Genomic DNA, 26,111 nt, shown 5'->3' with positions numbered 1-26,111 from the left:
CTCACATAATTCTTCCCTGTCTAGAGGTCGAGATCCTCCTCCGAATAATCCACGGAAGAAACTCTCCTTGGGGGGTTCAGGCATGTCGCGAGGCAGGAACAGCTCGCCTATCATCTCGTTTAGCTGTTGACTGTACAACAATCGGGCATCAGAATGGACTAGACAACAAAATAGTGTGAGTGATATCAAATGATAAGAAAAACTGACCAGAATTCAGCGTCTATGGTAAACTTCTGCACTTCAGTCGGTGATGCTAAGTATAGTCCGTGCCCTCTGTTGCTGAAGCAAAATGTCTTCGCTATCCTGCAATGTTACCACACACCGCACGCTTTACAAACTTGTCTTGAAGCATACATCGATGTTTATTTGTTGCGTTAATTTGTTCATAGTCCAAGAAGAAGTAGAAAAGAGACTGTCATAGACCAAGAACGAAGTTGAGAAAGTGGGGGAAAGAATTGTTCTATCAATTGAATCGTCTCACCTGAGGTATCCTCGCAGTCCAGTGTTGGAGTCTATTGGACAAACTTTAATCTAACAAATAAGCTTAACTAAACGTAGCTAATATCAAAAGAAACAAATGATTTATAAAACATTAAAAGCGGGCATGCTACAAGCGAAGAATGAAGAACCAACGATAACTAACAGAGCAGAGCAAAGTAGCAGCCCAGCGAGGAAGTAGGGAAGATCGCACAGAGACAGTTTGTAAGGATGTAGTGGAACAGTGAGTGCATGTCGGTACTGTACACGGAGTGTGGGTGTGTGTATGTCACGAGGTACGGACACATCGTGCTGGAGAAGCAGACTTGCAGGCAGCTCCCGGAGGGCAAATCATTTCGGAAGAACGCTCCCTTTTACTTGGAATTATAGAAATGCTACCTCATTTGTGTGTCCTCAAGTGTAATACAAAAAAAGAACTTCAAATAAATCATAATACCCTTAACATAAAAATTAAACGAAATTATAGCAATAAGAATATCGGTTGCCAGATTTGGTTTCAGATTAACGTAGTTGCCAATTTCCTTACGGCGCGTTGTCGAAAGTTCGAGAGCGTATAATGATTTGCCCGTGTCCGAGTGGAAACGTCAATGAAACATAACAGGCGAGGGTCGGGGGCTAAGGGCGTGTGGCGTGGCAAGGTAAGTCTATTGGCGCGAGGGAGATGAGGGGTACGAAGCAACTTTCAACGTTACATGAACACGTCTAGGTACGCAACAGAGGCCGGAGTGAGCGACTCCACATGACAAGTGACGGTGCGTGGCTAACGCATGTCATCTGCATGGACGGCGACTTACTGGTCGGTGTCCTCGTTAACAATGAGCTGCTGCCCCCATATGGACAGCATTGGGTCTACGATACCCCTCTGTTTGGACTGTGTCTGGAAGCTACCAGGAACACAGACACTAGTCAGCGCGGTGACTCACTCGAGGCGCGTGTCCCGACTTTGTAACGCAGGCGCTTTCAGTTTGAACATTTTAGGAAAAACTGGAAATCCTGTCAACAAACTCAAAGCGCCTGCTCGTTGGTTAGACAAAGGCGAGACACGCGCCGATTAGTTAATTAATAATTCTTCTAAGGGTGGAAAGTTAGAGATGTAGAGATGCAGGGCGGTACACACTATCGTAACATGGTCAGAGGGCTAGCGCGGGGCTGTGTCGGTTGCATTCCGTGTCGTTCGGGTGTACGATCCGTTCAGTGTCAGGTAACCAGTGTGTATTTACATCCATATACATTTTGTAGCACCAAAATAAATACTTTAATTGTTAGAAAGTAATACGGTGTTCTTTTTTTAAATAGTGACGAATTGTAATAAAGTGTATCGTGTTATAGGCGATGTCAGAGACCGCTTACTTTAAACTGAAAAATAGAAAGAGTGCCAAATATCGGAAGCACAGGTGGTGCTTAACAGATTTGCAAAATTTTGTCTACGTCGTGATGCGAAACAGCGCGACTTTGCTTGTCTAATAGCTGAGTGCTCGACACGTCTCAATTAGAAGATGACACCGTCGCTTGTTTGGTACAAAACGGGTCTGGCGACGAGCTGGTCGCTCTAGTTCAGGGGAGATTGCGGAGCCCTCGTCTTGCACCAAACAAGTCTACGTTTCTAACATCGATCGATACTGTACAGGAAGTCTGTCGTTAGGCTCCCAAATGATAAAATAGCGAATGAACTGTACAACTAAAGTAATGGAGGCGGGAACCGTAAAAATGACAAATCTCTGGTAGCCCAAGTTAGCATTCTTAATTATGATTAAACTGCAAAGCTAATGATAAAAGGTACTAGGTATATAAAATAAGCCGTTTATCATTTAGTGCCTTTGTTTGGTGCATAGAATTTGTCTAATAGTGATCTGTGTGTCACCGGTTAGTTAATCGGTGGGCGAGACTTGAAGACGGCATGTTCGCGCCTGGCGACGCTCCACACCTCAATGTGTACAAACACAGACTCCGGACATCACATATATGAAAGATATGACATCGTCAATTACATTCTACGTTATATGGAAAAAGTGACATTTGTCATGTCCGGGCTCTGTTTTAAGTGATATGTAGAGCGGGTGTCGGTAATGAGGAGTACGGAAGGAGAGCGGCCTCACCCGAGCTCTGTCAGCGGCAGGAAGTCCACGTCGACCAGCGGCCGCAGCGAGGGCAGGCTGTAGGCCACCAAGTGCCCCGTCGATAGATAGTTCACCAGACATACGCTGTCTGAAATGGGCAGTAGGTCAAATGAGCATACCGTTCATCAATCTTTTTTAAGGCTCATTTGAATATTTCGAGTTTTAATTTTGTATCAATTCATAAAACATGTCAGCTAAATAAGATGGCTTTTCAGAGGTTTAGACTAAAATGAATAATGAAAAAAGCGGTACCCTTTAGGCTAACAGTTTCAGCCTTGACCACAAAGTCGGTGTCGACGATCTGCTGCCTATAGACGCAGTTTTGGCTGGGCAGCGCCACGACGCGCGCCTGCTTCTCCGAGGCCACGACCACGAACTGGCGGTCCCCGGCCGTGTCGGCGGCGGGCGTGGGGCTCATGCGGCTGCCGCTGCTGGACGAGCTCTGCTTTGTGGGAGTTCGCTCGCGTCGGTCTCGTACCTGCACCACAACACCAAATGTTTCCCGTATTGCGAGCTCTCTCATTAATTAGCTCACGGATGCCTGATGCTATTTATTTATTCAATCGATCTTGCAGACCGACGTTTAAAAAATATGGATATTTAACATTGACAGGAATATACATTCTCCAAGCAGCTACATTCATTAAATGTAACAGTAATTACTTTCCTGACAAAAACTCTCAAGAATATAATAGGCGATTGCGGAACAGAGATAAATTAATAATACCACAACCTAATAATGAAATGTATAAAAGAAACATGTATTTTACTAGTATAAAAATTTACAACCACTTGCCCTGTAAAATAAGATCACTTAAGCTAAAGAGTTTTAAGAATGTACTTAAAAGATTTCTAATTGAACATTGTTTCTATGATTTAAAAGAATACTTTGAAGCTAACTTATGAAAACTGGGATGCTGAAATATTAATGTAAGAACATCTTTTTTTGGTACTGCCTATTATTTTAATGTTGTTTTATATCTATAATTCATAAGCTAACATTTTATGTAAGCTAAGTACCCTATTGCATGCCTATGTAGGTAAATTGTGCAGAGCTGTAAACTTATATTAAGACCTTTTAATGTAACCACAATTAATGCAATAAAGATTTATTATTATTATCAATTTGAATAGATTTGAATATGGTGACATTGAAGCAGGTGGAAAAAAGGATGTCTGAAGTAGTCTGAACCCAAAGCTAATATTATGTGAAATAGTTTGTTTCCAAATGAAAGTCTTTAGGATAATACTTACATCTTTACTGTCGTCTCTCCAACTTTCGTAAGAGTAAGGTATTAAAGCACCATTGCAGTCTAGAAACGACATTGTTAGGATTGAACCTTTTAACCTAAATAAGGGACCACCTGAAATCACAAAATACAAGTTAACATTAAGAGCACCCAAGGTTTATGTTTGAGTTAATCACTTTATAAATAAAAAAGGTTTAATATTGATAGTGACTGACCACTGGTGGAGACGACGACGGGTTGCGTGTGCCGGAGCTCAGCCTCGGGCAGGCTGATGGTCATGGTGAGCACCGACCCCAGGGTCGTGCCGATCCACAGCGTGGGCATCAGGGTCGTCGGATCTGATACATCACATTCTACATTCTTATATCGTACGGTTGGAGCCTCTACTAGACTCGTTTTTTACTAGTCAAAACTTTAAAGCGACTACGAAATAAAGTACTGCTCAATAAAGTTTTATACAAAATTATTTGAACTCACCAGACTTCTTAGTGTAGCTATCAGCAAAGGCTAGGCACTGGATGCCTTCCTGTGAGATGTTTTCTAGGCTTGACATGGAGCTGGAGCGGGAGCGCGAGAACGAGCTGTCCAGTTTGTCTACCCGGCCGGTTGGCAACATACACACACTCGGATTACTCCCTCCGCGCAGCAGAGGCGCGGGCGGGGAGCGGGCGGGGCGCGGGCGCGGCCACAGCGGGCGCGTCCGCGCCCCCCCGCGCCGCCGCTGCGGCCACGGTATACGTACAAGTTGCTAAGCACTTCAGCAAGTCTTGCTGATGGTTTTATAAACTGCGGATATGAACGAGGCGAGTTATACAGCATCATTGTCACCGATGTTAATGAAAACTATTTTCGAGAGGCGGGCACTTATCTAATATCCAGTTTCAAGTTTATAAACATCTTGGAATGCTAATTAGCGGAGTCGCTGTATAGATAGCCTCACTCAAACGTCATGGCAGAGTGTAACGTGCTGGATGGACTTGCACCGAACACCGTCACCGCATTGAGCGCTGCTCTATACTTGCAGACTAAAGCTAGCTTAGCCCACAGGCTCAGTGTTGTCAGTGCTGTTGTGAAATTAGCTGAAATCATTAAGTCAGGTGCCATACACGAGTGCCTTGAGTAACAGGTAAAATAGAAGGAATCATGCATCAGATATATCGCGAGGCGATTGCATGCCCGTCCAATCTCAGCTTATTTGCACAACGTCTGAGTAGTTAATGTCGAGTTATGTCAGGGTTATCGTTAGTCACGCGATAGTTAGTGTCTTGACCCGTAGAATGTCATGTTCCAATCAGAGAGGGTTACACCCGGCAGCGGTCAAAACACCGATCGCCAAGTTATACAGTTAAATTATAAAGTTGTCTTAAATTAACGAGCACATCGATAAACAGCTCTAACGATGAAGATAGCAAATGATAAGCGAAGTAACCGCTACGGAACGAAAGGTGTGTAAGTAAACAGCAAAACAAAACATGTCATGTGAGATGGAATGAGGATGGTCACCAGGTCGACAGGCACAAGCAGCCCGGGCGGGCTCGGGGCGTGCGCGGCGCGGCGGACGGACACACAATGCTACGACATCAAGTGGTGCGTGAGCGTAGCGGTGCGCATGCAACTACTGCACTGTTATTAAGATAATACCGTAAGCATACATAGACATAATGACAGCCGAATATAGAGGCAGCCAAAAACGAGCCATATTAAGTTTTTGCTTTGTGGTCGAGCTAGAAAAAGAAACAACATTTATGTACTCGACAGTGTAAGAAGAAGAATTAGTAAGAGCAGCAGCGGCGGCCCGCGGGCGCTCCGCCGGGCGAGCGAGCGCGCCCCGCGCCGCCCGCGGGACGACTGCCACGCGGAGGCAAATAAATATATAACGTGATCGCTCGTGATAATAAGGTCGACCATTGGAAATAAATACAGGAAACAATACAAATCATAAACAGATCGTGTGTCTCATACAATATAGAAAGCCGGTTTGTAATATGCACATATAACATATAGAGTAGGTTCGGTCGTCGCAATAGTAACAGTGATAGAATATAAATAGTTTTGAGTAGTAAGTCACCTTTAGTTGTACAACTATGAGTCATGCCAGTCGAGAAAGTTCGGAACAGTGTGCGCAGACCAATAGAGTGTGTGGAGTACATTACAAGACAGTCACAGCCACGTTGTTCTAGACGCAACACTACGGAGGGCCGCGCGGGGCCCCCAAGCAGAAATAAACGTACACCATACCAAATAAGAGAAATAACAAAACGAAACGATGCAAATGTTTTTTGAATACCATTGGGTTGCATAATGTGCAAGTACTCCATGGATGCGAGAGTCTGCGGAACAGTTGGTTCTGTACCGACAAACAAAAACCACAATATGTAACAAGCACGATCGGCGCGCACAGACCGCAGAGGGGCGCCCGCGCGGCCCGCGCGGCCCGGCCCCCGCGCGCCCCTCTGCGCTCGCGCGACTGTACGGCGAGAGTCGCTCGCAAGCCGACATGGACATACATGATACACCATCAAACATGGGGAACTCATTCGGAACTAGCTTGGACTTGGAGTAACAACGAAGGATTAAACTACTTGGATGTCACGACTAGAGAAAACCAAATTATAACTAAAAATAGGTGAGGAATATTCCAATGGTTACCTATTAAATGATTCCGATCTGAAATTGGAAATATTTCAAATAAATAAATACGGAAGTAACTCAACAGTTCAACACATGCTCATCAGCAAATAATAAAGGGCTGAACATAATATAAAGTTCGATGCTCTGAGAGACCACGGAGCGGTGTCCAACAAGTTATGTCCACATGGTAATGTCATTTACTCAGCAAGAACTTATGCTTTATTATATTTTTATAGTCATTTTGGTTAACTTTGACCAAAATTCTTATCAAATTTAGTGTAAGCTTCAAAGCATCTATATTCATTGTTTTATAAAACGCATCGTAATTCAATAAAAAAGTCAAAACCCGTTTCGTTATAACTGTACCTGGCAATAAGTCACTATGAACTGTCGAAAACTCACAAGATACTTTGAATCTTACAGCAGAGCGACATGTTTGAGTATTCAGTAATGGAAAGAAGTATTTCAGTGAGTGTGGAAAACAAAAAATATAATTTAAAATAAACTAAAAGAACGAAAAGATAAAAGTGAGTATGGTAACAGAAATTCGAGCACGCTTGACGGCTCCCATAATTATGTATGAAAACTTGTTACACAAAATTACGAATATGAAATGCAATCATATCAGCCAAGAATGCAAGATGCTTAAGCTCCAGAGGGTTCGTGCGATGCGAGCCTCGCGGCGGAGGCGTCGCAGCGCGCGTGCCGGGTCAAGCGAGCGCTAACGAGATAAACAAATCATAACGAACCAAACATAAAAACCAAAAGGAAGAAACTGCGACTGCCTCAGAACGGAAGGAGACTTAGCCGAGTGCGACTCGGTACAAGGTGACTGTACTACCAAAACTGCAATACTGGCGCGTCGTCAGCAGCGAGTGCTGCGGGGCGGGGGGCGCGGCGTACACGTCGGACGCGGTGGACAGGCACTTGTGCAGTTTGCGGGTACCTTGCGAGCGCGAGCGGCGCACGCGGCTGGCAGCGGCCGCGCCCGGCCCCGCGCCGCCCGCCGCGCCCGCGCCCCCGCCGCCCGGCCCGCCCCCGCCGCCCCCGCCGCCCGGCCCGTTCATCTACAACACAACACGTCCGTAGCCGCCGCCTTGCCGCCGCCCCGCCCCGCCCGCGCCGAAACTGAACCCCTTCGACTACAGCTGCACAGCGCCACATGGCTGACGATAGCGCTCTCTCCTTGTAGCCGCATTTTATTTTGTACAGGTTTATTTAATCATGGTTATTCCACCACCAAAACCCACACCTTGGTGCTTTCAAGCAGTGCAGAGCCGAGGTCGCCAGTTTCGGAATCGGCGCTCAGTGGCGACGGAACCCTCCACCGTACAAGTAACAGAACATGGAACACGGAAGACCCTCTCTGTTATAACGTCGACGCGGACACGAGGTTAGCAGAAACCGTGATCTCTGTGCCACAAACAGTTGTTTAGTAGTATGTATTGCTCGCGCTCTTGCGGTTAGTCAAGTGTCTGGTGTGACTCGGGCATACCTATCCGGCGCTCGCGGGCCTGCTCGGGCGCCGCGTCCTCGCCCGCGGGCTCGCCTCGGGGGCACAGTCGCGCTACTAACTCCCCTGGGGAAAGGTCGGGGGTGAGCGAGCGCATGTACATCACGTGGTCGAGGGTGACGCGGCTATCGGGTGTGAAGCTACCAAGCGAGAGTGGTGCCATCTCTACCGGCTACTCAGCTCGTTACCATTAGCATAAAACATCATCTCAAATATACATCGACAACACAGAGATCACCTACGTTTTGATGCAATCATTTCAACTATTAATTATGTTTAATTACCGAGGAAATCAGCGAATAGATATTTAAGGCAGTTAGAGTCTTCGTCGGACGAGTCCTTTTCCTTGGAAATAAAAGAAATATACACATGAATCACCAGCGTGCCACCACTTACAATACGTACTAGTGCGCTAGCACCGGGCGAGTGGCGCCCTCTGTACGCGTGACCGAATATAGTGCTTACACATAATATGTTACATAATGTATATAGACTTATTTATATTATACATATTTTATCATAAAATAAAATCAAATAAAAAGCCAAATATCACAAGAAGCACAAAGCATGTTATATCGCAACTCGCAATCTCTTACCGTAACAAGTCTACGCTCGTGTGTAAATCGTTAGGCACGCAGAAATATTATGTTACATATTAGTTTCAACTTTTCAATAAACATTTGTAAAGTCTAAAAACTACCATCACCACTCTAGCTAGTCAAAAATCTATGTCCCGAATGAAAAGGGGCTACGGTACCAGTGAGTCAGATAAAAATCGCAAACCATTACCATTCCAGTCGGAGGGCCGAACTACACTAGGTACAGCGAAGAACGTCTAGGTGCTACGAAACGGAGACCGTGAGACCCGGCGTTAGTAATGGGCTGATGCGTGAGGTGAGTGCGCGGGGTGACGCAATACTTACTGAAGCGGCGCATGAGGCCGCCCAGCGAGCCGCCGGCGGGCCGCTCGCGGTACTTGATGTTGGGCACGGACAGCAGGCGGTCGGGCGGCGGCGCGCGGGCCCGGCGCGGGGGCCGCGCGGGGCCCTCCAGCGGCAGGCTGTCGGGGCGCGGGGGCCCGTCCTCGGCCTGCCAGCGCTCCTGCAGCTCGCGATGCATGCGCTCGTACACGTCGCCCGCGCGCTTGTCTTGCAGCTCGCGATGCATGCGCTCGAACACGTCGGAACAGACGCGCAGCGGCGACGAGCCCGCCCCCGAGCCCTCCTCGTCCGCCGACGCCGGCTTCAGCTCCTCGCTGTCCGGCGACTCCGTGTTCGACTCGGGCGCGGGAGTGGGCGTGGGCGTGGGCGTGGGTGTGGACGCGCCCGTGGACGCCGTCGTGGCCGCGGCCGGTGGCTCGGTCCGCTCGTTAGCTTCGCAATAAAACTGGGAGTTCCCTTTTTCTGGGACGACCTCTTCTAGGTTATTTTCAGTAGGCACGGCGAAGGCCGCTTTAAATTTGAGATCGACTTTAGAGAGCTGTCGTTTCAGGTTGAAAGTCTTCCAGGAGGTAGATTTTCTTCTGGTGTCGAGCTTAGCCTTATCGTCGGGCGGCGGCGGCTCGTCCGGCCCGGGCTCGGCGGGGCTGGCGGCCGGCGTCTCCTCCAGCTTACACGCCGAGGGATGGGAAAAAATATCAATGGTGAAGTTTAGGTCGCTCTCCCGGACACTGGAAGAGTTCCGTGTGAGAGGACTATGGGATGCCGTGAGCGGTGACCGGGCGAGGTACTTGGTGCGGTGATGCGAGGACAGAGTGCCTACGGCCGACTTTGTTACGACTAGCAGTTACAGTGAGGAGCAGTCGCACTCGCCTACGATCGTGTCATACGGTCAGATATGCAAACTCGAGCTCAAAGTATGTTGGTATGTATGCGACAGGAGAGAGAGACAGGCCAAGTGTAAAGAGTGTCTAACGATGCCATGCCATGTCACTACTGGGACAAGCCGGGAGTGACGCTACTACTAAAGTACTTCAAAATTATTACAAATCATAGGAAACAATAAAAGTCTCGGGGTTCGGCGGGCACCCGCCGTAGCAAATCATAAGTAAGTAAATAAAAAAGCAAATCAAATGTAATGTGAAATAAACCATAGTTTGTTGCGATGTCTCCTCCGGAACCTAGCACCGAACATCGCGCATTGCTATTTCATACAGTCGTACCGATATGAGCGCATATTCGAGTGAGTTCAATCTATTCATTAAATTAACCGCGACATCTCGATACTTCTTCCAGTATTGGTTATCCTAATCGTTAGTACCTACTGGACTGTCGTTTTGTGAAATCATCAGTTTAAATTAGCCATGCTACATAGTACAAACACATGTCCGGGTCGTACCTGGTCGAGGCTGGGCGAGCGCTGGCGCTCGGCGTGGCGCGGCGGCGCGGGCGGCGGCGCGGGCGCGTGGTACAGCGCGGCCGGCGCCAGCGCCGCCAGCAGCGCGCGCCGCGACACGTCCACCACCACCACGCCGCGCTCGCCGCCCCACGCCATGCTGCACACCACACGCGTTAGCGCCGCTCGCCCCGGGGGGGGGCACAGCGACCACACCACACTTACAGTCCGTACGACGAGTTGATGGTGAGCGCGGCGATGGGGTGCGGCGCGCCCGCCTGCAGCGCCACCAGCGTGGGCTGGAAGCCGGGCGGCCGCCGCGCGCCCCCCGTGCCGCCCGCCCCGCGCACGCGCACGCCCGCCCCGCCGCCGCCGCCCGCCCACACGCCCGACTGCAACACCACACGCACTTACATCACCATCTGCTCCAAATAATCAGGATACATTTCCGTGAGGATGATCTACATAAATACGTGTGAGTTCACTGTTGTATCAATTACTTCAATATAAATTATTCGAAGTCCACAGAAAATATAACACGATCCCAAACAGCCGCAGCTGTGAAAATACTCAAATTAATTGTAATTAAACAGTACTTACTCTTCTGCTGTCTCCCTCGGAGGCGTCGCCGGCGCGGCTGAACGACATGGAGCGTCCGCCCTCCGGCTCCGGCGAGCCCTCCTCTTCCAGCGTGTCCGTTATCATCGGTATCTCTAGGACCTGACAACATTAACTGGTCTTAAGATCAAAGTGGTTTAATTCGAAAAAAAAACAGTGAAAAATTGTACATTCTGACAAAAGCATCTAGTAAAACCTTACAAAAAAGATGGTCGATACGTGTGATGTACACTCAGCAGTTCAAATAAGAACGCAGTCAGATATACGACATATGTAACTATTCTTTATAGTGTAAAATAAATAATGAGGCAGTTACAGTCGGTTTAGGAAACAAGATAACAAACTTGATTCTTGTGAAAAGTTACCGATTACCGATATTGTAGTGTATTTTTTTTTAAGCTACATTTATTTTGCAGCTGATTGAACAGTGAACAGCCAGTGCGTAGTGTAAGTATAGTGCACGTTACGTGTGTCTCGCCGTGCGTCTCGTTCTTGCGGAACTTGAAGAGCACGACGTGTCCGTGCGGCAGCGCCACGGCCAGGCGCCGCGACTCCGCGCACAGCGCCACCTGCTGGATGCCCAGCGGACTCTCCTCCTCGTAGCAGCTGCCGCCCGCGCGACGCTCGAACACTGCGCACACGCACGACGGTCATAAGTCATCAGCCAATCTCTCAGTAGGACTGTCGATAAGTAGCTTGAGAGTCGATCAGTCTACACAGCGCTGGCGCTGTCTGGACAAGTTACATTCTTACAAGTGTTACTGATGTTTAAGTAAACCAGCCTAAGACGTTGTTTGTCCAAAATCAACGCTATTTTCATACTAATTACTTATTAGAAATTGAATTTCTTTTTACTACTTTAGTTAGTTTCATACTAATTACATATTATATAATAACAATTTAATTTGAATTTCTTCGGGTCAAATTCTTCATTTACACACAAAAAAATTATAATCGAGTAGCACTGACATGAAATCATTTATTCTGCAAGTATCATTATTTTTGACAAAGCTGGAGTTGACATTTCCTATCTGAATTCCCAGAGTGGGAATTTCGAAACTGCCTCAGGGGTCGCGGTCACTTTTAAAGTTCATACTAACCTTTTGAACATTTTAATTTGTACAAAATTTGTAAGGTCCCTGCACTAGCATCCCAAAACTTTACACTGCCGTCTGCATGCCTGAAACGTAAAGTACAAGTAAGACTCTTATATTATTCTTTATTGTCGTATTTTTTTTATATTCAATAGTGCCAGCATATATGCATTGTGTTTAGTTAAATAGTTTCCTCGTACCCCGTGAGTATAATTTCGCTATAGGAGCAGGAGGCGGGCGCCCACTCGCCGCCATTAATCGGCCACAGCTTTTCACTAAAACCCGTTGGCTTCTTGTTGCCTTGCCTGCCCACTGAATAGAACGCTGGGATCTGAAATTCAAACATAACAATCATTACCATAGCTTTTATGTATTAATAAATATCTGCAGACGGGACTCGAACGTCCCGAGCCCATGACTATTGTCGAAAGCCTTAAGTCGATTTACCAACAGGGGGTTTGTCTCACCACAATATAACGCCCTTTCGAAGCACGGAGGAATACTCGTTGTGACCGACGGTATCAAGCGTAGTTTAACTTGTTAAAAGTAGTTCTTTGGTGTCTGCTACATATTCAGCTAAATTTGACCGGAAGCCATCCCAAACATAGGTACAGGTAAGGAAAACCCTGGCACGTAGAAGTGGAGTATATGATACTCTCATATTTTCAGAGCTCAGCGGCCTGTGTCCATCAGTGGGACAAATATTAATAATACCGTCTTATAAAATATATGTTGAAAATATTTAAAGAATATTGAAAGGTTCTGACCAAGTCTGATGGGCAGTCGGCGAAGTAAGAGCAGCAGGTGACGGGCGACTCGTGGATGTCCATGGGGTAGGGGTTCTCGAAGCACGGGTAGCCCGGCGACTGCAGGTCGATCACCACCAGGTCGTTTTGCAGCAGCACCACTATCGCGTACGGCTCCTGGTAGTCTGTGGTACAGAAACAATTTTACTGATAAAACTTTTGAAGAACAAATTTTGTTTTATATTTAATGTACCACTGTTCTGACAAATCAATATACCTTTGATTTTATTTAAAACGACTTCCGCGTTACAAAATTTAATCCTTGTTTCGCGAGGGGTTTTACAAACATACATATCATAAGCACAAAGACACTCCACAAGGGTACACAAAACTAATTCTTACAAAACACTTGTTCTTGTCGGTGACACAATAGTGTACATATTGTTTTGGTACAGCAGTTTTAGGAATAGTAGGTAAGTCAGTTGCATAACGTATCTTTAGCAGAATGTGGCTCAGAGCCAAGAACGACGAAAGGAAAGAATAGCATTGCCCAGCATCAAAATAAGTGGAGCTAATATAATAGGAGCAAATAAGTGATGATGATGTCCTCCTAGACGTTTCCGTCGACGACGACTAAATAAGTGGTATAGTACCGGCCGTGTGCGGCGTCTCGCAGAGCGTGACGAAGTCGACGACGCTGTGCTCCATCTCCAGCACGGTGGTGGACTTGCCGTTGAGCACCGTGATGCTGTGCGTGCGCCCCGCCTTGTCCGTCGGCAGCCCGCCGCTGAAGATCACCAGGCTCTCGCTGAAAACACAACGCTCTAATATTACCATCTACAGACTAATATCAATACAAACTGATCTGAGGCGTCCGGCGTCTTTTAGCGTCAACACAAAGGAGAAGAGAGAGGAGAAAGAAAAACTTAAAAGAAGGACTACATTAACGACCATTTCCTGACATTAAACAGACATCAAAAAGCTGCGGTGCATTATGATCAAACTGTTTCATTCGATCTCGCTAACTTGATACTAAGGCTCGAGGAATATTGAACAGCCTTAGTTATGTCCTTTATATTGCAATAAAGTTACTCGTAAAATGAAAGTGAATAAGCGACCGGTGTCCGTAATGTGCTGTAGCAAAGCTTCCAGTTCATTAGGTTCGATCGCTAACGAGCCTCGTCAGCTGATGACAACAGGCGCTGTAATATCTCCCGGGACTGGAGATACGTCGCCAATCACATCGTGTCCAAAGAAATCTTTTCATAACTTCGTTGTATAAGAATAAACTATATCTTAAATTCAAGGAACGTCTCGGTGCAAACTTAATCAAAAGCCTATAAGAATAAGGGCTAGCGGTATAACAATGGATACATTAGTAACTGCAAAATAAATTAAATGACTGTAGTCTGAGAAGATTCGAGCACTATTCCAAAGAGATTGAGGCCAGTCTACCGTTGACATGAAATACATGCGAGCGAGCTGAGCGGATAGACTAAGTCATGTGATGTGTGGCTTAAGACAACACATTGTTTTTTAATTATAAATTCTCACCAATCCGACGCTATCTCCGCTTGATTGGTACTTGTGTTGTTACAGAGGATTATAAAATAAAGATTAAAGCAGAAAGTTTAAACAAAAACAGATATAATGTGCATGCTAAGTATTATTACAAAGCTGATGTATTTAGACTTACCCTGTTCTCGAAGTCTTCCATTCCAGTCTAAGTATAGGTTTACAAGGCTCCAGTTTGCCATCTTTATTCGCTTTTGCTGGAAACAGAACGATATTGTTATCACATAACATTGTTTTAACAAAAAAGCATACAACCGATTACAAATAAAAAACTTAAGCCTTTTTATGAGAACAAATGTCAGTTATATCACGGTTAATGAAGAATCGACAAAATCGGCTCATCCAGTCCGAAGTGGTTGAGGTAAGAAACATAAAAAATAAACAATATACAGACGAATTTCAAACTTTCGCTTTTTTGAAGTTGATTGATTACAGTAAAATGCGATTCTAAAGTTCTATCGTTAATTTTTGACATCTAATCGACTGAAATCATTGAATACTTCGGTGCCTATGAGTACCGCAGTCGAGGAGAATTGAGGTAAGTTAATTATTTGCTATGTTTTAGTATTAAGTATTATTGTGCAGTGTACGGACCATGCGGGTACGAGAGTGAGGAGGGTCTGGGCGCGCGCGTGCTCCAGGTGGCGAGCGCGCCGTCCACGTGCGCGGTCATGAGCTTGCCGTCGTGCTGCCAGGCGGCGGCGCGCACGCCCTCGCCCGGCCCGCCCGTGCCCAGCGCGCCGCGCCACTCCGCCATGCGCGCGCGCAGGTCCCACACCACCACCAGGCCCGTCTCGAACGCTATCAGCAACTACACAAACGAAAGGAGGACGATGCATCATTTTGTAATGTCGTTGTAAATACAGAAACGTGGGAACACGTAGCTCGTCTCGGTGCGACATGTCATAAGCATATAATCATAAGCAAATAAACCGTAAACCAGTGGTTATTATTTAGACTTTTCGATTTAAAATATTCGAGTTACATATAAATCTGTACCTTGCTAGCATCCAGGGGATTATCACTAATTTCCACCACCGCCCCGGGGTGGTTCGGCCTCGTTCTGAAACAAACAACCATCATTCATTTAATTTCCTTCAGACGTCTCAGAATCAGGATGACGGATCGTAAGTAATTAATCCGGCTAATCCCTTCACTCGAGTTACGTATTTAGAAGCCGTGTTGGAAGGAATGAAACGACAGATCTGAGCGCTCTAATTTACGCGCCTATTTTAGCAGGTAATCAATGGCTTACTGTAGAACTCCTGCGTTCCAGTGACACAGTATGTCATACCATTTTGAGACTTTTATTTAGGTACCCTCAGTGATCACAGATTAGATGATCACCATGTTTCATGCCTATGCAGCTATGATACCAAATCTTTTTATATGATTTCCAATTTCGAATACAATTTCTAAGCGTCGAAAAAAAACACGACTGTCGATGTTACTAGAAAAGCATAATTCCAAAGAAAATTTAAAACCTTTTTCTAACTATGATGTGAAAATTATCGTCATTTATCCAGAGCGTGGCTCAAGTTTGTTGTGCGGGACGTCAGGTCATCGTGTCACCGCCATTGACGGGCGGCGGCGCGGCGCCACTTGTTGCGACGTCGTGGCGACACGCCCCCCCCCCCCCGAGCGGGAGCGGCGACAACAGCCCGAGATTAGAGTGGTTTCAGCGAGGGCCAGCCGGAACAAAGTCGGCGTCGGCTTTGAACCTGCACTCTATTTGTGTTCGTAGATTTGTCGCCAGCCCGCCACTCGAGATACACTCCACGTGTAACGGTTGTTTGCATTTACAAGATATTGATGTCTCACGGTTTTTTTCAGTTTTTGCGATTCAATTTATTACCCGAGACAACTCTCCGCGGTATTAGCTAACAAAAACGTTCGTACATAATACACAGGACGCAATCTGCTTATCACATAAAAAGGCTTTATTGAGTTTCATGTTTCGAGTTTTTATCGCTATATCCATATTTCTAAATGGCTACATTTATGGCGCGACTCCGACTTAAGTGAGTCATTTCACGAATCTTTCGTCGTTTTTTATGCTTAAACACAAAAATACCTTCCACGGAGCACACCACCTACTCAAATGAAAAGTTCATTATAATGCCTGCTAATCGCAACACACGTACGCAGTTACGCACAGTGCATAAACATGTTTTCCTTGAAGAACTCATAAAAACATTTTGCAATCCCAAATGAGTTATAAAACAATATTTCGATCATCAATAAACTGGACCTACGAATTTATTTAACATGGTCAAAATAAGATCTTGTATACACAGAGCAAAGGCAAGCAAACCGCCGCCGCGACAAATAGAAGCAGCCGGATATTAAGTGAATATCCCGGATCGCTGCGCGCCGGTAACACGACCCGGATAAACTTAAATGTACACTGAACGTATTTGAACAAGGACGGCTGGAAATTAAACACCGTTTGGAAATTACAGCTTTTAACCTTTAGCGTCATAAATAACGAGAACTTGTTTATATATTAGCAATGAATATATTTATATATTTGCGACATACCGAAACACATTATCATAAAAGTAAAACTTGTGAATTCAATGAAATCATTGAATATAATGTTTGTTTAATTGTATACTCAGCTGGGTATAAGGCCTCACGCTTTATTGGCTGTATAATAGACTAGCTGGTGGACACGAATTTGCATTAATAGTTTAAGAGTGTACCTACGCATCTTCCCCCGTTTTTGTAACATATTTTATTGCTGCTCTGCTTTTATTTTTTGTAGCTTGATGGTATATATATCTCCAAACCTTCCTCAATATTATCTATGTACAATTTTTTTTAAATCGGATTCGAATTTATTGAGATTAATGGGTTCTAATAACCAAACGAACTCTTCTTCAGCTTGACGCGAGAGCAGCAGTTGCCGAATCTGCTATTCAGCAACTGCTTTCTACATTTAATTGCCACAAATAAGTAATTTGATCATCTAGGTAGTGAAGAATCTAATACTACAATAAAATCCGCTCGAAATATATGAGAATAAAACGGTGAAAATCTCGGCGTAAGATAACGAACTTGAAGACAACACAGTTACGCAATTTTCCGCTTCAAGGGGCATCACAAGAATCTTTTATTACACTCCCACGCGTCCACTTCGGCTTTCTTCACTCCATAATTTATATCATTTTAAGAGGAACTAAACAAACGAGGCTATTCATTTGCGTTTCTAGCGTAACATTTTTATTATATGTCACGATAAACTTTTACGTCGTTGCATCTACTGGGAACGGATGTCGTTAAGTCACCGGAGTCATTTAAAATATAAGATGAATTTAACAATGGTGGTGGTTGACAACCCTAGGCCTTTTAATTGTTACTATAACGCCATTGGCGGAAGTTCGTTACCAAGCACCAATGAGTGCGCGTTATTTGAATTGCGATCTCGTCGCTACGTAATAGGGTTGGCGCGGCCCGGGGGCGTGTTATAACGATCTTTATTGTCTGTGAATTTAGCTTTTACAATAATGGCGGCGACGGCGGCGCCGAGGCCCGCGGCGCGACAACTTCCTCAATTACGTCAACGTTTACGGCGTCAAATAGTATTAGCTGGGAACTAGCTGTGTGAGCGCTACACTATAACAACAACAACAGCTGTTGTACACTAGCTGATGTTCAAATAGTTAGTTAATACAACTAACTCAACACTAAACCAATGGTAGTGTTGGTTGAAATCATTCGCAGGTACATTAAAATGTCTGTCAACGATTCTTACCACTAAGAAATCATCATTTACTTTTAAGCATGTGCTTGTGCGTCGCACGTTCAGAATTTCAATATCGCGATGCAGGGCCGCCTGCACTGGCACCCGTTAAATATAAGTTGGAAATCGAGAAGTATTTGAATCACGTATTCGTTTAGTTTTGTTGGCGCGCCGGACAGAGCCGCGCCTGCATACTGATCGACAAGTAATGTCGTGTTTAGATAACAGCTTTACCCGGGACGCACAGTGTGTTATGAGACCCATAATTTGGACATGATCGTTTTCGGGCAGAAACCGACAGTCATCATGATTACAAAGGCAGGAGTAGAACTCCTGGGTGATAGTTTTGTTTAGTTTAGGAGTTATTTCCTTTTAAAGTTTACGCTTTTTTTTGGCCGAAATTTACAAATATAATTTTAGTAAAAAAAGTATCATAGATACATAAGATTGTGAAAAGTCTTTTGATAGAGCTATTAAAGCCCATTCACCAAAGGCTTTGGTAATGCTGTACTACTTATGAATATGGAGATATCCATATTTTTCAAAAAAAATACATTATTTTTTTTCTACGGAACCCTATTGTATAAGCATCTGATTTTTATATCATTTTGAAGCCCTTTGTATATACTACTTACACAAAAATAATTACTTGCTTATCTCGTGGGATCTCAGAGATATTTAAGAACAAAAAAATTATTCAGGGTTGTCACAATTATAAGCCGAAAACAAAAGCCCAAAATTTCGAACTATTCTAAAAATATTATTTTTTATTTCCTGTTTTACTACCTATCTATGCCCATACGTTTATTACTATATGGATTATATTAATTATTCTACACATTAAGCATAAGTCTCATAAGAGCAACAAATTTTCTCCAAAAAAAATCGAAAATACTATTTCGGTTAAAAAATAGTCTATTTCTTTAAATTATTTTTAGAATAGAATAGAATATCATTTTATTGGATGTAAAATTTTACAATGATTTGTCCATTGCCATAATATTACTCTACCACCGTTTCACAAAGGCCCCGTGATTAAGGAGGAAAGAAATGGCGAAAGAAACTCCTTGAGCATCTTTTCAACTTTTTGCATATATCTAGTACAATTTTACTTATATCTACTACAATTTTTTCGAGCATATCCATTTCATTTTTCCAACAGCCTTAGCTGAGGTGGATAAGAGGTTGGAAAATTAAATTGCTGTCAAATCAAAAGAAAATTCTCAGTTGCAGCACAAAGTCTAGATTTGTGCCAGGTTAGTGGCAATAAACTTAATTACAAGGGACTGATACAGCCCGTTACTTTTTTTGGAAGTACAGGTATCTATGTACTAATTTATTCTTCAAAGATATTATCTTCAGTAGAAAGAACAAGCATACTATCACGCTGCTGTTCTTCACTTTCCTCTTCTGTTACATCATGCTCTGTCAGCGCGGTATTCACTTGGAGGTCATCCATTGACACTGGTTTTAATAAACTTATAACAGTTGGTGGCAATGGTAGCCATTTTGGTCTTTTTTGTTTTTTAGGCTATAAATAATTGGATCCGATGACTCCAAAGCGCGATGGAAAAGGTCGCTCCTGTATGATATTTTCTATGCTTTTTATTGCCTATATTTAATTTAACTTCTTAACGTATTTTACGAAAAAAATACCTTGGTTAATTAACCAAGATTAATTACGATTTTGTGAGAATGCCACATTTATTTTGGATTTGATTGATAAGGTTTCAAAAAAATTAATGAAATAATCTACGAAATCCATACAGATTAAGGGCCGAATTCATTTAATTTCTTTTGACAAAAAAGTTTTGTGATAGCCCTGAAGGCCGAAAATTTCAAATACAACATAAAGATACATAACAGAGAGATCCCACGAGATAAGCAAGTAATTATTTTTGTGTAAGTAGTTTATACAAAGGGCTTCAAATTGATATAAAAATCAGATGCTTATACAATAGGGTTCCGTAGAAAAAAAAAATGTATTTTTTTTGAAAAATATGCATATCTCCGTGTTCATAAGTAGTACAGCATTACCAAAGCCTTTGGTGAATGGGCTTTAATAGCTCTATCAAAAGGCTTTTCACAATCTTCTGTATCTATGATACTTTTTTTACTAAAATTATATTTGTAAATTTCGGCCAAAAAAAAGCGTAAACTTTAAAAAGAAATAACTCCTAAACTAAACAAAACTATCACCCAGGAGTTCTACTCTTGCCTTTGTAATCATGATGACTGTCGGTTTCTGCCCGAAAACGATCATGTCCAAATTATGGGTCCCATAACACACTGTGGGACGTTCGTGTCGGTGCAAGAAACACATAACGTTTAATTAAATATACTTGATGGCGCGGCCAGAAATATAATATATATCTATTCACGAACTCACGCTGGAAACAATATATTAAGTCCAGGTGTACCGGCGAAGTGAAAAGAAATTGATGATGAAATATTCCGCCGCGGAGACTGACGCATTACCATCCGCCGCTTTAGAAAAAAAGGAAAGCGTCTTGATAAATTATTTCCCCGAGGAGTGACATGACAAACGACTCCTCCGCCGACTTACAAATTGTAAGACAAGATAAGACGCTGTAAATTTACCATGTTCGTGTACTTTCACTTTTAAATCTTAAGATATTTTTTACTTTTATTTCGCAACGAAAGTCATCTCTCTCTGGAGGCAAATCGTGTGAAAAGTTATAAATTTCTTTTTCTTAAAAAAAATTATATTGAATGTATAATTCATATAGTTGATTTATAGTTACCTGTTCGGGGACAACTTAGCTGTTAAATACTAATTTAAACTGCAGCTCGAAGAACAAATAAATATTTAGTTAAATACGACGCAAAGCGTGTACCCTTCTCCCAGAAACATGTTAACCATCCGTTATAGAACAAGCACTATTGAACCCGAACTGTTTGAGTGAGTAACACGCGGCGGCGCGCTCCCGCTGCAATGCAGGCGCTCCGTGTAAAGAAACGCTCACGAATCAAAGCGGATGAATAAAAACATTTGAATGGAATTAATCGAGCGAGATCGATGGAAGCTGACTAGCGCTCAGAGCTGGCACGTCATGTAAAATTTGTTGACGCAACCATCTGTCAAACGTTTCCATTCAGAAGCATTGTCAGAAACAGTCATATTGTCACACATCACACACTCCAAATAAACAAAAAATTAATGTTTACTTAACTTAGTGTTAAATAAGCGACACTGAAATATAAATTAATTAATTTAACACAAAACGTGTGAATCAAAAAGTAAAGTCTACGATGAGACAGAGCAGAGCTAATTGTCCCCGCTTGTGATTTGGTGGGGCCGGCTGAGTGGACCATTATCTCGCGACTAATTAACTAATTAAATTACACATGTGTGTGTACGAGCATTGTTTCGCTCCTTGTAATGGGATTACAGGAGCAACACCTTGCGGTAACGACTCAGTGCAGCCTTTTAGATAAGCATACTGCTTTGTCACAAATAGAATTATGGATATCCGACATCTCATTCTAAAAATGTATAACGTTACTTTTTATATTTTAATTTTTATTAGCTACTTGTAAGAGTTGTTACTCCTCTAGAATCTGGTCTCATTGAAATAACAAGTTAACGAATCCACTGCATTTGTTAACAAGTCAACTTTCGTGTGAACTTTCCAGTTTGCAAAACAAACAGGAGCTGCACACGGCACGAGAGTCTCGCCGCAATTAAAACTTACTTTCGAATGAATTTCAAGTGTAATTAACAAAATACAAAATGGCGGGTGCGCAGCTACCGGCGACACGAGCTTAACAAACACAGCGTTAGTCAGAGGTGTGCTGATGACAGGTTTATAACGCCCCCCCCCGCCCGCGGCGACTCACAAAAGATTCAATACACAACATTTCCCTTTTGACGCAAGTTTAATTAATCCAACGACAAATGAAATTGGAAAATTCTAATTATTTTTAGCACGAGCAGGTCCTTCAGTGATTGTGTGGCGCGAAGTTGATTAAAATATTGTTTCATACAAATTACCCAGCATTTTTATTCGTAATAAAATTTATGTAGAGTCACCGCGAAATTGTTTGAATGTAATTAATGGTTATTTATGATCCTTGATTACATTAGACGTTGTTTTACATGTTCTAGGATTCGGGCTTGCTTCCTTGAAACTGTGTGACTTCCTTGCAGCGATGGCTTTGTTATGTAAACTCGTGTAGCTACTTAGTTAGACTAGACACGGTAAACGGTAGTAAAGAGAAAAAAATAATCTTCAACCAATCTATATTTGAATGTGTAATAAACAATATAACAACGTCATTTCCATGTTACATATAGACGCTGCGTAGCGTCTACGTAATTCGTAGCTCAAACTTTGAGCTACGGTTGAACACATGTCATGTTGTTACGTAGCAAACAAAGCGTAGCATCTAACGTCGCGTGCTACGGACACAGCGTCGTAGCCTGCACTTTGTTCTTGGTTCCGAGACACGATACACATGTTTTCTTTGTTTAGAGTGACATCAAGAACCGTTTTTAAACATGACAACGATATTTGCAGTACAATGAGTGTCTTTAGAGTTTGTACCTGAAAGGAGGTTTTCACAGGAAGTTGAGATATTTATCCAAGTACTTCGAGAGGTGCTGCGAGGGTTTACGAGGATTTTCCTAGAAAATATTTTCTATAATGATAAAGACAGAGATAGTTTTGGATATTTTATGGCGAGATGATAAATACTGATTAATAGCCGAATGACCTTTACCAAATTGGTATCGTAAATAATTTTAGGGGGTATTTGCCATGAAGGGAGATTTGATGACCAGACTGGCGTGGACTATCATGAAGTATTAATATACTTCAGATATTATAATAACCTAGTAGCACACATATATATATATATATAAAAGAGAGGCCTAAGCCGTCGTACACCTATACTCTCAATTCTGCGGGTCAACTTTACTGCAGCGCTTGCGACCGAGCACACATATAGTGTTTTCTAAGTAAACCAAACATAAAATAAACACTAATATTTAGTCATATAACTTCATTTTATGCCGAGCTAGACAATGTTCTATAAAGTAATACATAAGAAAGACACACAACATACTGTCTGAGCGTCACCGCGACCCGCGTCACGCGTCACTGCGGCCCGCGTCACGCGTCACACTCGACTAGTTCGACACGTGTCGCGTGTGTCGGGCGCCGGCGGAGGGGGGGGGGGAGCACGTGCCCATCTTTCGCGATATTGCATGACATTGTCTTTTTTCGGATGCTAAGTTTGATGTGTAAACGTGTACGATGAAGTTTATCTCATAATTGACATGTATTCTGATGCCTCCATATAAGTTACGTGCAGTGATCACCGCAAGCCGGCGCTGCGCTCTACACACAACATATTGTATCGACACACAGCTCACACCGCTCACACCGCTCACCCACCGCACACGCTGGTGAGCTCCGGCCGAGCGTGACGCGTCTGCTCGTGTACACACTGGCTGAGCACACGAGCAACTAAACGGTCATCGAGTGCACGCAACAGCAGAAAGGTTTACAATACCAGAAAGACGGAATCCGAAGGTCCTGAACTTAATGTGTTGTCGTATTTAGTTTTTGATAAGATTATTCCGTTTTTACCAGCATTTGGAATAGTAAGAGAATGATTAAAACCACGATATACTATATAACACTAATAAGGCATATCATCTGCTTTTAATTAGAAAGTCTTATTAATCGTTGCGGCTGATAGTAACGAACACTACTGTCTCGTAGCACAACTAATAGTGTGCTGTGAATGTATCGAGCTCTCGGCTTCCTTTATTTGTATTCTGCACTTTAATTTAACTTGTAACTGGTGGCTCTGTTTCAACGAATCAATTTACTTTCCGATTGAAGTTTCATGTGTTGTTCGTTCAGTAAGCGAGGCTGGCGGCGCGCGGAGAGTTCCTGCTCTAGTGACTGTTTCAATTACATTTGTAAATGAAATTCATTTAAAACCGACTTCACGCGAGTTTGCTTCGGAGAGCGTTCTCTATTAACTTTGAAGCTACGAGCTAGGAATTGTAAAACGTAATTATGTTGAGTGTAATCAGCCGCACGTATGTGAGTGGCGCCGCCCTGAGCTCCCCGGGTACATATGTTAAGCATGATCTGCATTAATGTGCTCCAGCTGCCGGGATGCTGGCGGAGCAAAGTCTTAAAATTATTTATCAAGCAAATAGTTCTGATTTTTACAATTATTTTACTACAACAGACATCCGTACGTCTCGTCTAATCATAGGACTATACAAGGCAACCTTTCAGTGAGACAATTACCTAGTGAGACAAGATGCTGTACTGTGTGCATGTGCTAAACTACACCCGTTCATTGTTTAAAGTAGTTACTGGCAGGTGGAGGCGAAGCTGGGGAAGTAGGGGGAGGGGTAGGGGGAGCGGTAGGGGGAGGGGTGCTCGTCGACACCTCATTTGAGAAATTTGATCGGCGCCTAGCAAAGTGCATTAGCAGGCAAGTCGACAGCCGCGCCGCCACCATGCCAATGTTATTAGAGGATAGTGTTACCTAATTACCAACACTACGAGTGTATAAACATGTTCCAATACACTTATAAAGTTACTGTAAAGTTTTGCTGCTCACATTGTGCTACCTCCCTACCGCAGTCTTTCTGCTCATCGCAGCAATTACTTCATAACAGATCACAGCGGCGTCACGTAACATCGTTGCTCTCGCCCCCCCCCCCTTCGCATCACCCCTCCACTCCGCATTGAATTAGCTTACCGTTCACTTTCATATCTTTACCTCGGCCGCCTTGCGTGGGAGCACACTCTTTGTATCCAGACTCGGAGATAAATAATACAGCATCTCACATTTGATGGTTACCCGCTGTTTCATACAACTTGATTGAATGCCTACATAACATGCAGAGAGTGTTCCGCAGATCTAAAAGTGTTTCGAGTAAATTATTCTCTTTGCGCTTTGCCGAGATGTTTAGAGATACAAAGTGAAATGCTGAGTAAATGTCGTGAGGCTTGGGAACATGTTTAGTTAGCGCCGGCTTTGAGAGCAGGGCCTTAGACTGTAACTAGTTTAGGATCCCGAGGCGAATACTTGTTAATGACGACAGTTTTGTTTCTTATTTGGTTGGTTTTGGGCTAACATTACTATTAATAAATAATTATTCAGTAGTAACTTGAGACAGTTACTTGTCATTTATAGCGAGTCGTTGCATTGTTATTTCTTATTGCTTATTGTAGAGTTGTAAAAATGATATTAGTTTTCTGATGCAACCTGCATACTGCTGACGTGCACACAATAGCGCCGTCAGATCTCATCGCGCAGCTTATATCGAGCTCCACCATATTCCGCAGCAATCGCAGAGCAATCTCGCGACGACATAAACTTGATTTTAAACCGATATTCTCGCTGAGTGGAGATCGTGTCTGACATACATGTGATATTGTGTGAGAGCGCTGTAAACCCGGTGTATTGTATCGCGACCATAACCGTAAAAGGGTAGGCAGCGGAGCAGCCCGGGCGGGGCGCACACACCGGCAAAACTTTTACTATCTGCGATATTTTTCTACTTAAATTTATATTTTATTAGTGTGCTTAAAAAAGTGCTATTATTTTTTACGTCTCACGTCCGATCTCACGTGCGTGGGACGGATACTAAGATTAGATTCTCTTTTTAACGTTCTTTATTATACTGTTACTGAGCAAGTTTATGTTCGCAATCGAGATGAGTTTAACACCTTTAAGCACGACTTATGTTTAATGTTTGTTTTATACAAACGGTTGCGTTACATTCGCGCTAAGTGTTCGCCTCGCTATCTCCACAAAGTGTTGATCATCAGATTAGCATACAGACGACGCTGGTGCCTGACGGGCGCGCGGCGGTGCGACAAGCAGACAACACGACTCTATGTGATCACACTCATTTCAAATTATAACATGAGTCCCCTACGTAGTTGGGAAGATTGATCACAAACATTAATAAAGAGCTTAGCTAATATCT

At 43.6% G+C, this 26,111-nt stretch overlaps 1 protein-coding gene across 4 annotated transcripts in view; it reads right to left on the bottom strand.

Annotated features, from left to right (window-relative positions):
* Positions 1 to 26,111, bottom strand: part of LOC113499801 (syntaxin-binding protein 5) — a 210,773-nt gene that overhangs the window by 3,310 nt on the left and 181,352 nt on the right. The window contains exons 5-25 of one of the 4 annotated variants that reach the window (XM_026880320.1): positions 15,376 to 15,439; positions 14,971 to 15,187; positions 14,498 to 14,573; positions 13,455 to 13,609; positions 12,823 to 12,986; positions 12,256 to 12,386; positions 12,062 to 12,141; positions 11,429 to 11,592; positions 10,944 to 11,063; positions 10,569 to 10,735; positions 10,347 to 10,503; positions 8,933 to 9,617; positions 7,992 to 8,075; positions 4,343 to 4,459; positions 4,081 to 4,203; positions 3,870 to 3,979; positions 2,868 to 3,093; positions 2,595 to 2,703; positions 1,293 to 1,382; positions 208 to 303; positions 6 to 130 (exon numbers count right to left, since the gene is read on the bottom strand). In XM_026880320.1, the coding sequence (XP_026736121.1) occupies positions 6 to 130; positions 208 to 303; positions 1,293 to 1,382; positions 2,595 to 2,703; positions 2,868 to 3,093; positions 3,870 to 3,979; positions 4,081 to 4,203; positions 4,343 to 4,459; positions 7,992 to 8,075; positions 8,933 to 9,617; positions 10,347 to 10,503; positions 10,569 to 10,735; positions 10,944 to 11,063; positions 11,429 to 11,592; positions 12,062 to 12,141; positions 12,256 to 12,386; positions 12,823 to 12,986; positions 13,455 to 13,609; positions 14,498 to 14,573; positions 14,971 to 15,187; positions 15,376 to 15,439 (3,260 nt within the window). Of the gene's footprint in view, positions 1 to 5; positions 131 to 207; positions 304 to 1,292; positions 1,383 to 2,594; positions 2,704 to 2,867; positions 3,094 to 3,869; positions 3,980 to 4,080; positions 4,204 to 4,342; positions 4,469 to 7,991; positions 8,076 to 8,932; positions 9,618 to 10,346; positions 10,504 to 10,568; positions 10,736 to 10,943; positions 11,064 to 11,428; positions 11,593 to 12,061; positions 12,142 to 12,255; positions 12,387 to 12,822; positions 12,987 to 13,454; positions 13,610 to 14,497; positions 14,574 to 14,970; positions 15,188 to 15,375; positions 15,440 to 26,111 lie in introns of all 4 variants that reach the window. The other 3 variants (XM_026880324.1, XM_026880322.1, XM_026880323.1) reach the window with 3 other exon arrangements.

This window comes from Trichoplusia ni, chromosome 13 (assembly GCF_003590095.1).
Source record: "Trichoplusia ni isolate ovarian cell line Hi5 chromosome 13, tn1, whole genome shotgun sequence".
In the NCBI taxonomy this organism is placed as follows: domain Eukaryota; kingdom Metazoa; phylum Arthropoda; class Insecta; order Lepidoptera; family Noctuidae; genus Trichoplusia; species Trichoplusia ni.
The sequence above is the reverse complement of the archived record's forward strand: the minus strand, read 5'-3'. Positions and strand labels throughout refer to the sequence as shown.